A 13972-nucleotide genomic window follows, 5' to 3' on the forward strand; every position below is an offset into this window, starting at 1 on the left:
CTTTATTTGTTAGGTTCTTCCGACAATCAAATAATTCTAAGAAAAGGACGATGTTGAAAGGCATCCTCTGTGTATTACTCTATTAGGAGAAGACAATTTGGTTGTAGAGCACAATTCACATCTTGTATGGTTATTACAGGTGGAAAAATAAGCTTATGGAGAATACTACTCTTCGAAAGCTGGTTTAACCCTGTGGACACCAAAAAGGAAAATGCCGTGATGAGGACATATCCATCAGGGAGGGGTATAGGCATTTTCTAGCTCCAATTTATGGAGAGCATTTAGATCTGGAGTTTCTGGAGTGTTCTGTGTATTGCTGTCAGCACCGCCTGATAATAAATACGCTTAGTTAACCCCCATGGCCGAGCGATCGTTCGTTTTATAACTTCCACCCGGCCTCTCCTTGCATCCAGCCCCTCTGTACTCGTGATTTCACCACAGTAATTAATCTATCAGCTACAGATGACTGCACCACTTTATCTTAATTCCAAGACAATAAACAAAGCTGTTACCGTGTGACATGTCCCAAGCACATCAAAGGGTCTCGCAGCGGGGGACTAATTACCAGGGGTGCGACAGTAACTGTCTCTAGTGAAGTGGGCATGTTGTATGACAGGGGGTTCACGGCACTACACAGATGTCGGGAATAATAAAGACAGAGGAATCTGCGCTCATACGCGGAGTGTCAATGCGTACGCAGGAAAAAGGGATCTGGCCAAATGCACTATAGCCTCATGTTGGCAATGTGGTGGGGTATCAACAGTAAGATCCCACACTGACCTTGAAGGAAATTTCATACTGCTCTCCTCCCCAGATCTCCAAACCAGGGTCGTAGCCTCCAAGTTCCCAGAACCACTTTTTATCTACTGCAAATAATCCACCGGCCATAACTGGAGACCTGTAATGAAACAAAATGGAAAGCCCAGGCTCAGGTCTGAGGTGTAGAAATGCTTACTGCAGAAACGGGTACATAAAGGCGAGAGGTCCTCCGTCCTGAAGGGATCCACGTCACACTATACTGAGGAGATTACTACGAGGTCCACTCTTATTTACGTAACAGAGAGTAAGGAGGAGGTCTGTGGCTGATCTGGACCTGATCTCTGTTGAAGGATATTTACAGTCTTGGGGCATTGAAATTGGTCCGTTCGGTCATCACTCCATAAAGAAGAGATGATGAAGCTTCAGATCTCTTCCTTACTTGTGATTACCTTAAAATGGTCCCAAAAAAGACTGGTCTAAGTATAAACGATCTGTAACCTAACTTATGTGGATACATTCTAGGAAACAGCATATCAGTGAATACGAGGACAATGTCAACTGCTGGTTGGGTGCCTTTGATTATGCGTTTCAAAAGAACCTGGAGGAGGTTAGAGATGGTGAAGGGCTTACATCACGCGGCTGTGTTCTCTAGAGGTGGCCCGACGGTGACAAGGTTTGCTATGCCATTGGGCCACGCAACTGGGGGGTGAAGATCCCATGATGACGTCAGATTGCATGAATAGATAGGGAGGTTGTGGGACAGTAACCCCAACCCCAGTGAACCTGAAGTTTGCCCACCTAGCTGGGTGGTGGGGGGAGGAAAAATTGGGTGCTTTTATGTGCTTTATCTTTTTTGCCACTAGTCTTAAAGATGCAAACAGCTTGGATGACCATCAATAAAACTTAAAAGAGAGAATGAGGTACCTCTTATTACAAACGCTGCAATAGAAGAAGACTAGTGTGCGGGAAGAGAACAGATGATGAATAGGGAGAAGAATTCCCAGTCATATGATCCTTTTAATCCTATCCCTTCACATGTTGTCTGTTATCTGTAATATATTTCTTCTAATGGCTGCGTTCTGATGTATCCACTGACTCAATCTACCCTGAACTCTTATGCTGTTGACATGAAAGGTTATAAAATGACAACATAAATAGTCAAAAGAGCGTAAAACTCACTCAAACGGCTCGCTGGGATCCGAATTCTGCAACTCCGGAGGAATCGGGATGCGTTTATAAAACATCTCCCAGTCGAAGGCTCCCCGCATTGCATCTCCAGCCTGGGTTTCGTACTGAAAGTGGTCATGATCAATAACATCGATCATTGGGCACACGATAGTCTTGCGGTTCTGAGCGATTCGGTCTGCGGGAGGACAAAAGTTTGGCATCAAAATGCCAATGTGAGACAGGAGCCAAGCAAACTTGATGCGCATGCATATCTATGGAAGGTAAGATAAAGCTCTATTGAATCCTGGGTACAATGGCGTGTACTGTTGCCACTTGAACCGTCATACAGTAAGGAAAGATTCAGGTCAGAAACTCAGCCAAAAGGAAGTATGTCAGCAATAAATGCCAGTTTAAATCCTGTCCATCCTCATGGCAACCATTCTCTACAGAAACATAAAAAGGCCTTTGTAGAAGGACAGGAGGGAGCTCTGTGAATCCCGGGCCGTTTTCAAACATTCTGACTCGCTAACCATTAGAATGCTGGCTGAATGTTACGTACAGCTGGGTGTCAGCGTAATTACTACAAATACAACATAGAACTTGGCAGAAAACGAGAACCGTTCAGCCCCCATTTATCCTGAAGCGAAGACTTTAATCAGTCTTTTGGTCTCATCTTAGGTTCATGATAGCTACATTAGCCCCATGAATTTCCAATGAATCTACCGCCCTCTCAGTAAAGTAAAACTTCCTTAGGTTACATCAGCTGACCCTCTGGTTTCAGACCACGGCCTGTAGAGGTGATCTAGCCGAAGGTGACAGAACTCACCCAACAATGGCGGAAGCCAGTTCACATTAGCTTCACAGTGAGAGTCGAGGAACGTTATGACTTCTCCAATGGCTACTGAAGCTCCAAGCATGCGAGTACGGATGAGGCCTTCTCTCTTCTTCGTTCGCACAATCCTCACCTTAGGGAAGTTAACCATGTAGTCCTCCAGACGTTTTTTCAAATGCTCTGCGCGTAGGAGAGATTATATAATTACGGTCAAACACACACAAAAAGGAATGCCTTATATGACAGAGCTTTACTTTGCACGACCCCAGTATCATTCCTGAGCGGATAAACGTTGGGTTCAAATCTGACAATTATGAATTCCGTGAAGGTAAAGTCGGGTTCAGCAATAGAACTTGGCAGCTTATACAAGGAGATGACCCAATTTAAGGATGCATCTTTAGGTCAGTTACATCTGCAGATAATGTTAAATACGTGGCACCTCCAATTCCCTATAAGTCTTTTCAAATACGAATATGATGCTCAAACCCCCCCAAAAAACTAAGGCTAAAGGATTCCATGGAATATTTTCTTAGCCGTGAGTTTTATTTCATAGAGAAGAGCTGATAGAATGTGATGAGAAGTTGTGGTCCGACTCAACATGGTCAGGATCAATAGTGGATAAAGTAAAACACTGCTGTAGGAGGTCCACACATTTGTTATCCATACTTTCAGAGACACAGGGGGTCATCTCAGCTTGGTAGGAACATCAGCTGCAGACTATACAGAGTCGAGCTGAAAGACAGGGTCTTAGTAACCCGATCCTTGAGTACTTGGGTCAAAAACCCACAACTCAGCATACAGCAGTTCAATCATACAGTGAGTGTGTAATAACCCTTCCTTCTACTCGGCGGCGACGGAGACCTATCATAGAAAATGATTTCAGGTTTTGTAAAAGATGTGTTTTTGGTGGCTGTAGAAGACATCACGCAGGTAGAAACAGCCTCATCTTTCGAGCAGAACGTTATTATCTTTAAACAGAGTAGAACCCTTCTGCTGCAGCTTAATAGAATGCAATATTATCACGCTTGTCTCCCGATATAGCTGCTTTGATTGAAGTATAAAGGAATGCTGTAGAATATAAAGTGACAAGCAATTTCAAAAGGAACAGGGAGGCTTAAATAATAAGCTAACCAGAGTTCATGTAGCAAACCACAAATACAATATATCCAAAGCTTTGGCGCTTATTTAACAGGACTCAGCGCTCTAACTAATGAATATCTTGGTATCATGCAGAGGATCACTACTCTATGAGTAATTGTCACCAATAAAGGTGCTGGTCCACTTATACAAAACAGCATTCTCTACCACGTTGAGTCTTTAACGCAAGTTTACGCCTTTTCTTGGGCCAATATGGAAAAAAGGTGTAAACTTTACGTTAGCTTTCGGAACCTTTCCATATGACAACGAGATCCTTGAGGTCTTGAAAGCCTTGGTTACGTTATGCTATGATGGCCCAATAAAAGAAATCAACTACAACCGAAATCCATTTGGTCTGATGCGGCTATCCCAACTGTTTTTATTGGTAACTTGAGGGAACGAACCTTAGAGATCTGCCATTTTATTCATTCCTCTGAAGACTTAATCAAGAAGATTATTCAGCTTCTATGGAAACAGCCTATCAGTGCTTGCCATAAATATCCCTGGCGATACTTATCAATGAGGTATAAATGTTATGCGGTTAAAAGTTATCTCTGGCAAGGGTTTGGGCGCTCAGTACTGGAAATAACATTTTTAATGATGCATAGAGCACCTTTAACGTCATTGAAGACCCATCTCAGAAGTTGAAAGCTTCCACGAGACAACAAAGAATCTTAGAACTATACATTGAACCGGAGATGAATACCGGTTTGTGAATACAAGATGCAGTTGTGGCTCCAGCTCCCCATCATACCCTTTGGTGGAGTTGGGCAGAGCCGGGTCCGTGCCGCCATGCCCCGGTATAGCATAGCGCCAGAAAGCTTAGCAACAAAGCTTCGGTGATTCCACTCATACTAAGAACCGGTTCGCTCTTTGACTGCAGTCCTCTGGGGCGGCGTAGCAGACATTAAAGCTTTACGGGTTTAATAATTCAGCAGCTACATGTGGCTTTCAAGGAACGGATGAGGCAAAAATTGGCTCAGTTGGGAACAAAAAGATCTGAAAAGATTGTGAAGCACTTGCCAGGAATCCTAACAGCTCCAGAAAAGCTAGTTACCGTGTAAATATATTTAAAAAATAATGAGATTTGGGCACCTGGATAGGACAACAAATAAAATCGACAGGTGGAAAATTCTCGTTTCTACTGCTGGATATGAAATAGAAGGGGGGGGGGTCAGTGTAGAAAAGTACATCCATTAGAATTAGGATTTATCCAGATTATCTGTATTTTATATTTCATTAGAGATAAGTAAACCTACAGACCGTGCAACAAAAAAAAGGATACAAATAAATCCTACATAAAATTGATTTTTGACCAATCTTACGTGAAGCTGAGAAAACGATGTAATAAATGTAATGATTATGATATAGGGAAAGGAAGCTAGGCAAGTAAAATTCTACCCAACATACGAACAGTGGGGATCGTAAAACCTCTAATGGCAGGGTATCTGAAATATTACAGAGCCTTCGTTATCTCAGTTACCTATCCAAGCTAGAGCCAGCACCCAATTTTATTGTCTTTTTAATCCTCAAAATTATATTTTTATTTTTAATACATGTTGCAGTCATTTCTGCATGGACTCCGATGCCCTTAACTGTATGCATAATAGGAGGCATGGATTGTTCCATTATTTCTTCCGTCTTCAAGAGAAGCAAGAAGCAATGGCGTGTAAACTTCTTGCACACGCTCAGTAGAAGCAGCAGTCCACTGAGCATGTGCAAGAAGCATACTAAGGTATGCTCTTTGCTTCCAGGACGGGAAGCAGGGGAGGAGTTAAGTAAGACAGAAGCCTCAGTTTCTACCTCCAATAACTAATACATGCCTGCACATTTAACACGAAACCAGGCCTGTAGTGGTCTTTTAAGGAGTCTGTTCAATAAAACTGATTGTATTTGACACATTAGGTCTATTCACTAAAGGATGTGTTTACACAAAAGTTAACTATTTCAACTCTGTGTTATGACTGGGTGTTACGGAGGATAAGCCCAATGAGCTTCTCCTTGTCCCTTGAGTTAGCCCTGCATAATGCATATTGATATCAGTCAACCGAAATGTACACCTCTATTGTAAACTCGCTCTTTAGTGAATGGACCCTATTTTCTTTTCTGCTTGGGTTACTTAGATATTGACCACCATTTTTGGACTGCACTGATTCTGCATTCAAGTTCCTCCACGGTGTATATGTATGTATGTGTGTGTGTATGTATGTATACATATACACACACACGCTTATACTTTCCTAGACAAGTTTAGCGCACTCCACATGCCTTCAGATTTGAGCGGTTGACCGGTATCAAGCTGCGTGGCAGATAGGGATGCAGGAATAGCGCCCCCCCCGCACCCTTGTGGCACCCGTATTTCCAGGAAAATATGTGCTTTTGACACACTAGGCTCCTTTTAAATCTGATAGATGATGCGTGTATAAAGTCAACAGGTTGCAATTACAATCTAAACACGAACGGTCCCAATACAATTCAAGCCACCGGCAAAAGGGCGAGTGCAAACAAAAAGGGCAGCAAAGCATAGCCGATACGGCTCCGGCTTATGGCGACCATTGGGGACCGAACAGATGGGAGGTCTGCGGAAAATTAAAGAGGCTCTCAGGGAGGCAATTAGGGCTCTGGCAGCCAAAGCCCAGCTAAATAATTTACTCTGATTGCAGGGAAAAAAAAGAGAACAGCTGTTCAAATTTCACACAAAGTATTCTACATTGATAGAGCTGCCAAGGGGTACGGAATTATTTATCAGAGAGGGAAATAATAATTCTGATGTATGGATGGATAACAGTTCTACGCACCATAACACCAATGGGTTTTTGTATGAGAAAGTGAACATTTACCACCATGCAGCTCGAATATTAAATATCATTAAGGCAGGGATGGAAGGGTTCGTTAAATAGAGCAAGAGTCTTGCCGGTGGGTTTGCAGATTCAGCTCGCCAAATTCACTGTGAAACATGAAGGGCCAACCCTGGCAAGTTCCTGGATCTGTATAACGCATAGACAGTAATATAAACAGTACTTGACGGCTAATAAGAACCCATCAGCCCATCTAGGTTTTTTTTTCTAGCTGTAAAAGCTCCAGCCTTATTCGGTCCTTGGTCTTGTCTTATCTTTATGCCTATGGAGATGGGGAGAAGTGTTAGGGCAAGTGTGACCCTGTATGTCTGTAGCACATATGTGGGCGTATGGGCAGTGTACAGTATGTGCATTTGTGTGTTTATAGGCAGTGTATGTGTGTAGTGCATATGTGAGTGTGTGTGTGTGTGTGTGTGTGTGTGTGTAAGGGCAGTATATAAGGGCAGTGTATGTGTGTGTGTGTGTATATGTGTGTGTGTGTGTAAGGGCAGTGTATATAGCAGTGTGTGGGCAAGCGTGTGTAGCTTATGTGTATATTTATATAATATATTTTTTATGGCCCCAGTGCATTTCTTTGCCCCAGACGGCCCTGCATACAGCCCAAGAGATGGGGGAGACTGTGGTTTACCTTCTGGATAAGCAGACACGGAGAAGGTCACATTCTGGATAGGGATGTGCCCAAAGCTTACTATCCTGATGTAAAAGGACGAGCAGACGGACTTCCAGATGCCGAAAAAGCTATCAATTTAATATTCCTGTTCTTGAATATTCTATTCATGTTTTTTTTTCACATTTAGACTAAGCGCCTCTCAGGCTTCCTGTAATTAATACGGGTTGCCTGCAGCGTGTTCCGAGCGAAACCGTCAGCATCATGTCCACAGCCCATGCATTTCTAAACAACCGGGAGTAAATGTGATTCACAGCTATTTACCGACACCGTCTGATTTTCAAGCTTTGAGCACCGAGAGAAAATAATAGAAGAAGAAAAAAAAAATAGACAGATTGCTCATCCAGTTTCCACATACAGAGCAGCAGAAGATAAATCACGAGAAGGCGCTGAGTGAAAGGACTCGGAGCGTCGTCGCTGATTGAAGGCCTGAAGAATACGCAGCTGTCTGATGGCTGATTGAGATTCTGCCTGAATATCCCATTCCCTCTCTCCAAAATACGTGTCTGTTCTGTATACAAAGGCAACAAAATAAAGCAAGCGCTTCGACAAAGCCCTATTTCACGCAAGTGCGCTATACAGGAGCGCCATATTCTGAAAGTAACTGTTTAGTAAGAAGCAGAAGCCTGATGAGGACCAAAATATATTCTCCGGAATCACATTAGTAGCATGTGAAAGGGAGACTTAAAGAGAAAACAACATTGTCACAGCTTTTAGCTTTAATAAAACTACTGTCTATTCTGCTTACTTTAACCATTAAACACCATTACACGGCTTTATTCGGTATATAAGCCGTAAAGTGAAGCATCTGGGAACGGCGTCAGATACACTTTAAATGTCAAGTACTTGGTTATATGTGATTTTCTCCCGTCGCTTATACACTACCGTTCAAAAGTTTGGGGTCACTTCCATTTTGAAAGGAACGCAAATTTTGTCCATTAAAATAACGCCAAATGGGCGAGAAATCCAGCGCAGACGGGGTTAATGTTGTAAAGGGCTATTGTAGCTGGAAACGGCTGATTTTGAATCGAATATCTTTGTAGGTGTCACTCCCATCACAAGTTTAAGTTTAAAAGGTTAATTGATCATTAGAAAAACATTTTGCAATAATGTTACAGCTAGAAATTTCCTTGTTTTCCATGAAAACAGCTGAGCGACCCCAAACATCTGAATATATAATATATAATATATATATATACTATGTCACTGAGCTTCTTCCTATCTCTAATCCAGAATGTGACATCTTCCCGACTTCAAACATTAATCCTGTGTCACAAGCTCTCTGCCAATATCCCTGGACCCTTTAACCCTTCACATTCTGTCTCCAGATCCTACTGTATCTTAATACTATACCTTGGTCCCTATACAAGGCAAAATGCAACCGATGCTCTGATACATGTGCTTATACTCCTTGGCCTTGACATCGGCCACTACTTATAGTGGTAGGATAAATGAATGGGGAGGAATAATCAGGCTCAGAGTTCCAATGACATCAACTAGCATCTCATCGACAGTCAATGGGCTTTCTTTTTCCGGTTTCCATCGGAATGTTCATTTTGGCAGAACATTGCTCATGGAAGATTTACCGAAAGCTTGAGAGTCTTGAAACATACGAACCTTTGTCACTGAAGTCATCGACCAGGACTATCTCCGCGATGAGCTCGGGGGGAGAGCGGTTAAGTACGCTGTGCACGGTCCGCAGGAGGGAGGACCAGCCCTCGTTGTGAAAGGGAATGATCACGCTGGTGTTTGGCAGCTTCGACGAATACAGTTTGCTCTTGCAGCTAGAAAACCAGAGAAGACACAAACGGGACAGCTGTCAGCTTTTCATGCAGAACATGCCCCGAGCGCGTGTTAAATAAGGACAACTGGCGAACATCTGGGAAAACACCAGCCGAGAGGTGTGAAAGTACACACGGGACTGGGAGAGCTACACGTAACAACATTAAAGAGCGCGACGATGCAGAGCGGGTCTCTGCGGACAGACGTCAGGCAAAAGGCAGAGCAATTTATCATCTCTTCCTAAAGAGATATTCGGAACACCGTTAATCACTGTCAGCGCTGTATTCTCTGGGCGATACCAACGCTGTTATGATAAGTGGATGAATATTTCATAAACACCCGTTAAGTGTTTATCTCAAGCTCTCCACTCAGCGATATCAAACACTATCCTCTCTAACATGAGGCACATGGGTCCTTCTCAAATTCCACTCTATAGCGTATGATGCCTGGTATTTAAAACCACATAACAACCCCTTTGATACCAGCCGGGAAGTCAGTAATTGCTCTTTTGGTGGTTAGTTGGGTGATTTAATCAGTGATGGAACACATCAACTATTTAAGGCAGAAAGTTTAACAACATTCAAGTTTACTTGAACTAAGGAGACAAAAAAATATATATATTTCTATGGGGGTGGTATCAAAATGTGATGAGGTATAGTCAAGATGAAACTGCACTGCTCCTTTAATGCAAAGCTTTTTTTGCAACAATGTAATCTTTACATAACTGCATATTCTCAGGAACTCAAGGGTAATTTCTCCCCATTAAGTTATATATGCCCTATTGTTATCTTGCTGGTTGCTGTTGTAATGTACTTGTCCATATTGAACACACAATTCAAACACTCACAGTATGGGTTAGAAAATGTATGTGAATATATACATAAGCTAATGACTTCAACAAAAGCTAATTGGAGTCAGGAGTTGGCAAACCTGGAGTCCAATCAATAAAACCGGATTGGAGGCGAGTTTTAGAGCTACTTTGACATAAAAAACACAAACATTTTGAGTTTGCTGTTCTGAAGAATCATCTGCGGATGTGAACCATGCCTCACAAACAATTCTCAGAAGACCTGCAATCAAGAATTGTTGGTTTGCATGAAGCTGAAAAGAGTTACAAGGTCATCTCAAAGAGTTTACATATTCTTCAGTCCACAAATTGTTAATAAATGGAGATGATTTAGTTCTGTAGCTACTCTCCCTAGAAGTGGCTGCTTAGCCAAGATGACTAAGGGTACCACACAGAATGCTCAATGAGGTAAAAAGAATCCTAAAGTAACAGCTAAAGACTTGAAGGAATCATTGGAATTGGTTAACATCTCTGTTCATGAGTCTACATACACAAAACATTAAAACGCATGGAGTCCATGGCAGGAGCACCTTGAAGAACTGCATACCGACATGAACGTTGGGTGATAATCTAAATCAATCTACTACAAAATAACTTTAAAAATCTGCATTTTGGAGCGGCCCAGTCAGAGCCCAGACCTTAACCCATTAGGGATGCTGTTAAATGAACTCAAGAGAGTCGTTCACATCAGACATCCCAGGAATATGGCTGAGCTTATCAGTTCTGCAAGTTCCGTAAGGAACAACGGTCCAAAATTCCTCCTGAACGTTGTGAAGGCCTGATCCTCAGCTACTGTTTGACGTTATTGCTGCCAAAGAGGTTCGACCAGTTAATAAACCCAAGTGGTTCACTTACTCTATAAATTAAGGCACATTAAACATTCAGTGTTGATGGAAAAACATCAGCACCGTGAATGTTTAATGGGTGTGCTCAATCAAGACATGACATGTTTGTGTGTTATTAGCTTAATCACATTGTATTTGTCTATACTTATATATATTATATATTATATATATATATATATATATATATATATATATATATATATATATATATATATATATATACACACACAAACACAGCAAAGCTCAATGAAGAGCTGCCAGTGGAGGACTATAAACGCCAGACGAATGTTTTGGAGAACAGCGATTCTTTGTGCCGGGAGAGGCAGATTTGTAGACAGGTGTTACATTCTCTGTACTGCGGAAATATCCAGGTGTGAAGCAGGGTTTGCCAGAGAGCAGTCTGGAGACAGATCGTCCCGCTCGGTCTGCCCGCTTGTGAAATTATTCATCTTGCATTCCGCCGGTCGGTTGCAGGTAACTGTGAACACTTCATTAACTGGTGACAATTGAGCTTCTCTCCAGCTTCCGGAGCCAAGAACTACCGTACTAGCCGTCACCAATTTATTTTAGGAAGATATTTTTTTTTTATGTGCAGTCAGCAGAGGATGATGTGCTTTAGCTACAGAATTACTGATTATTATATCAAATCCAATAGTTTTTATTTTTGGAAGAAAACACTCACAGAGTATGTTACTGTGTATTATTTTATAGAGGCGCTCAAAGACACAAGGTGCGTCACGTTCTGATTCCTTACCCATCGTTAATAAAGATAACACGATGATGATATAGCGTGGTGGAAATCTTACACACTTCAAGGTAATGAAATAAATAAGTATAATCCATTTAGTGCCAGAAAAGCGGCCTTTATCGTGGAGATCTGAGAACTGTTCATTATAAATCCTAATGCCGTATAAATATTTGCTCTTACTTATTTGCCATTATTTTTTTTGGCTTTGTTTGATGTTCGGATTAATGTTTGATATTTTGCTCATTGATATTCCTTTTAATTTCCTCGTGTTTTTAAAACGTATTTATAGATTTTTTTTTTTTTGCAATTTCTCCTTTGCACAAAGTGAGACCACATAGTGGGCTTCATTTCAGACGGTGTGGCCCCATTATAATGGTTCAGGGAAATGCAAAGAATTAACATTTTCTAACAGGCAAAATAAACAGCAATCACTGCACCTGCCTTAATTAGGATTTACTTAATCATGAAAAATAAATCCAAGTCAAGGACAACAAGTAATCCCCCGACAAAAGAGAGAGTGAATGTTCATGTCTTACAAATGATGAGAGAAGGTTTTAAGCCCTCCGTCACCCGCTATATCAGGGTTGGGGAACCTTTTTTTCCCGCCACAGGCCATTTGGATATTCATTCTCGAGCCATAAAAAATTATCATCTTAAAAAATGTATATTTATCCCACAGACAGCCCTCCCTTTAGTATGATTTATGTGATGCCCCTAACCAGCCCCCCTTGTAAATTAATACCCCATTGCCCCACACCCTTGTGTATTGCCCCCAGCCAGCTCCACCTTGTATATTTATCCCACCACCCAGTCCCCCTTTTAGTATTGATTTATGTGATGCCTCCAGCCAGCACCCCCTTGTGAATTAATGCCACCACACCCTTGCGTATTGCCCCCAGCCAGCCCCCACCCCCCTTAGTATAATGTCAGCCCTGGCACGCAGATTACATCCACAGGACCTGCCTAGCACCCATACTGGAAGCATAGTACTATCTTTGCCCCCAAACAGCCTCCCTGTGATATCTTTGCCTCAAACAGCCTCCCTGTGCCATGCTTCCCCCCACTTACACATCCATGTAATCACACATTCATTCACTCATTCACAAATATTCATTCACTCATTCACATATACTCATTAATTCCCTCACCCACAGATAATTATTCACAAAGATTCCCTCATTCAGATACTCACGCATACACCCCCTTACCTGAACTGCAGATCTCTTTGTGCCGCTCAGAGACTTCCGCAGGGGGCACTGCTTCCCTCTGAATTACTCGCACGCTGTGCAAATTATTTCTCTTTTATCGCCCAGGGGAAGCAGGAACAGAGCAGGGTCATATGATGTGATGTAAACTGACGTGACGCCACTGGGTTCCTGTTTCCCCTAGGCGGTACAAGAGACGTTGTCACAGGTAAGCACCGGGTCCTTGCGGAAGTGATTGCGAGCGGTCTCAACCGTAGTTGCTGCCCTGCCTGCGAAATCACTTGGCACCGTGTTGTAGGACTGATAGGGGTGTGCATTTACAGGACAGACTAATTATTATAGAACTAAAGTTCTTCTGAGCATTTATAGGAAGTCTACATAAGTATTTTTATGGTTCAATTGATTTAGGCAGCAAAGGAAGGAAACCAGACTCCGGGCGAAAAATGTATGCATTGAATTACATGCAGTAAGAGGTACTGTAGCCCAAGCAACCAACACCAGTGGCTGAAGTGTACCTTTAAAATTAATGTATGGATGTATTTTTAATAGGGGCAGTGGTGGATAAATGGACAAGCCATATAAATAAACACTACTGACGTAATATAAGCCAGCAAGGGACAAGCATAAAGGAACCCTGAACATAAGACATGGGCAAAAACCCAGTAATGCTATAAATGTATATAAAGACACACAATATGTGTTCTCTTAATACTTGATATTTGTGACTACATACATATAGGCTGAATTAGTGGGTGAATTTTATTATTTTGGGTACATTGGGTTCTTAAATTCCTAATCTAAAAATCCACCTATTTCCCGTTTCTGCAGTCAGAACATGTTACAAATATTTTTATCCAAAGTCTAAATGGTAATATTTGCGTCAAACACTTTTCAAAAGAAAATAAGCGTTCCTGATCACTCGTACCAATGCAGCCTTTACAAACACCTTTTAAGAAAAGGTTCCTATTTATTCATATATTCTTAGAGCTATTTTTTTCCAGGCTACCGCTACCCTCCAGAGGATGGATTTTTGGTAAACAGGTTTTATCCCAGTGCACCTCGGATGCTGAGCGTGCTGCGCAGAACAAGCCGTGGGTGTACTCTACACGCGCACGAAGGTCCATC

At 42.0% G+C, this 13972-nt stretch overlaps 1 protein-coding gene across 1 annotated transcript in view; it reads right to left on the bottom strand.

Annotated features, from left to right (window-relative positions):
* Nucleotides 1-13972, bottom strand: part of GALNT10 (polypeptide N-acetylgalactosaminyltransferase 10) — a 58377-nt gene that overhangs the window by 4646 nt on the left and 39759 nt on the right. The window contains exons 4-7 of the mRNA XM_053462352.1: nucleotides 9038-9204; nucleotides 2753-2938; nucleotides 1939-2122; nucleotides 781-898 (exon numbers count right to left, since the gene is read on the bottom strand). Of these exons, the coding sequence (XP_053318327.1) occupies nucleotides 781-898; nucleotides 1939-2122; nucleotides 2753-2938; nucleotides 9038-9204 (655 nt within the window). The remainder of the gene's footprint in view (nucleotides 1-780; nucleotides 899-1938; nucleotides 2123-2752; nucleotides 2939-9037; nucleotides 9205-13972) is intronic.

Source organism: Spea bombifrons, chromosome 4, assembly GCF_027358695.1.
Source record: "Spea bombifrons isolate aSpeBom1 chromosome 4, aSpeBom1.2.pri, whole genome shotgun sequence".
NCBI classification, from domain to species: domain Eukaryota; kingdom Metazoa; phylum Chordata; class Amphibia; order Anura; family Pelobatidae; genus Spea; species Spea bombifrons.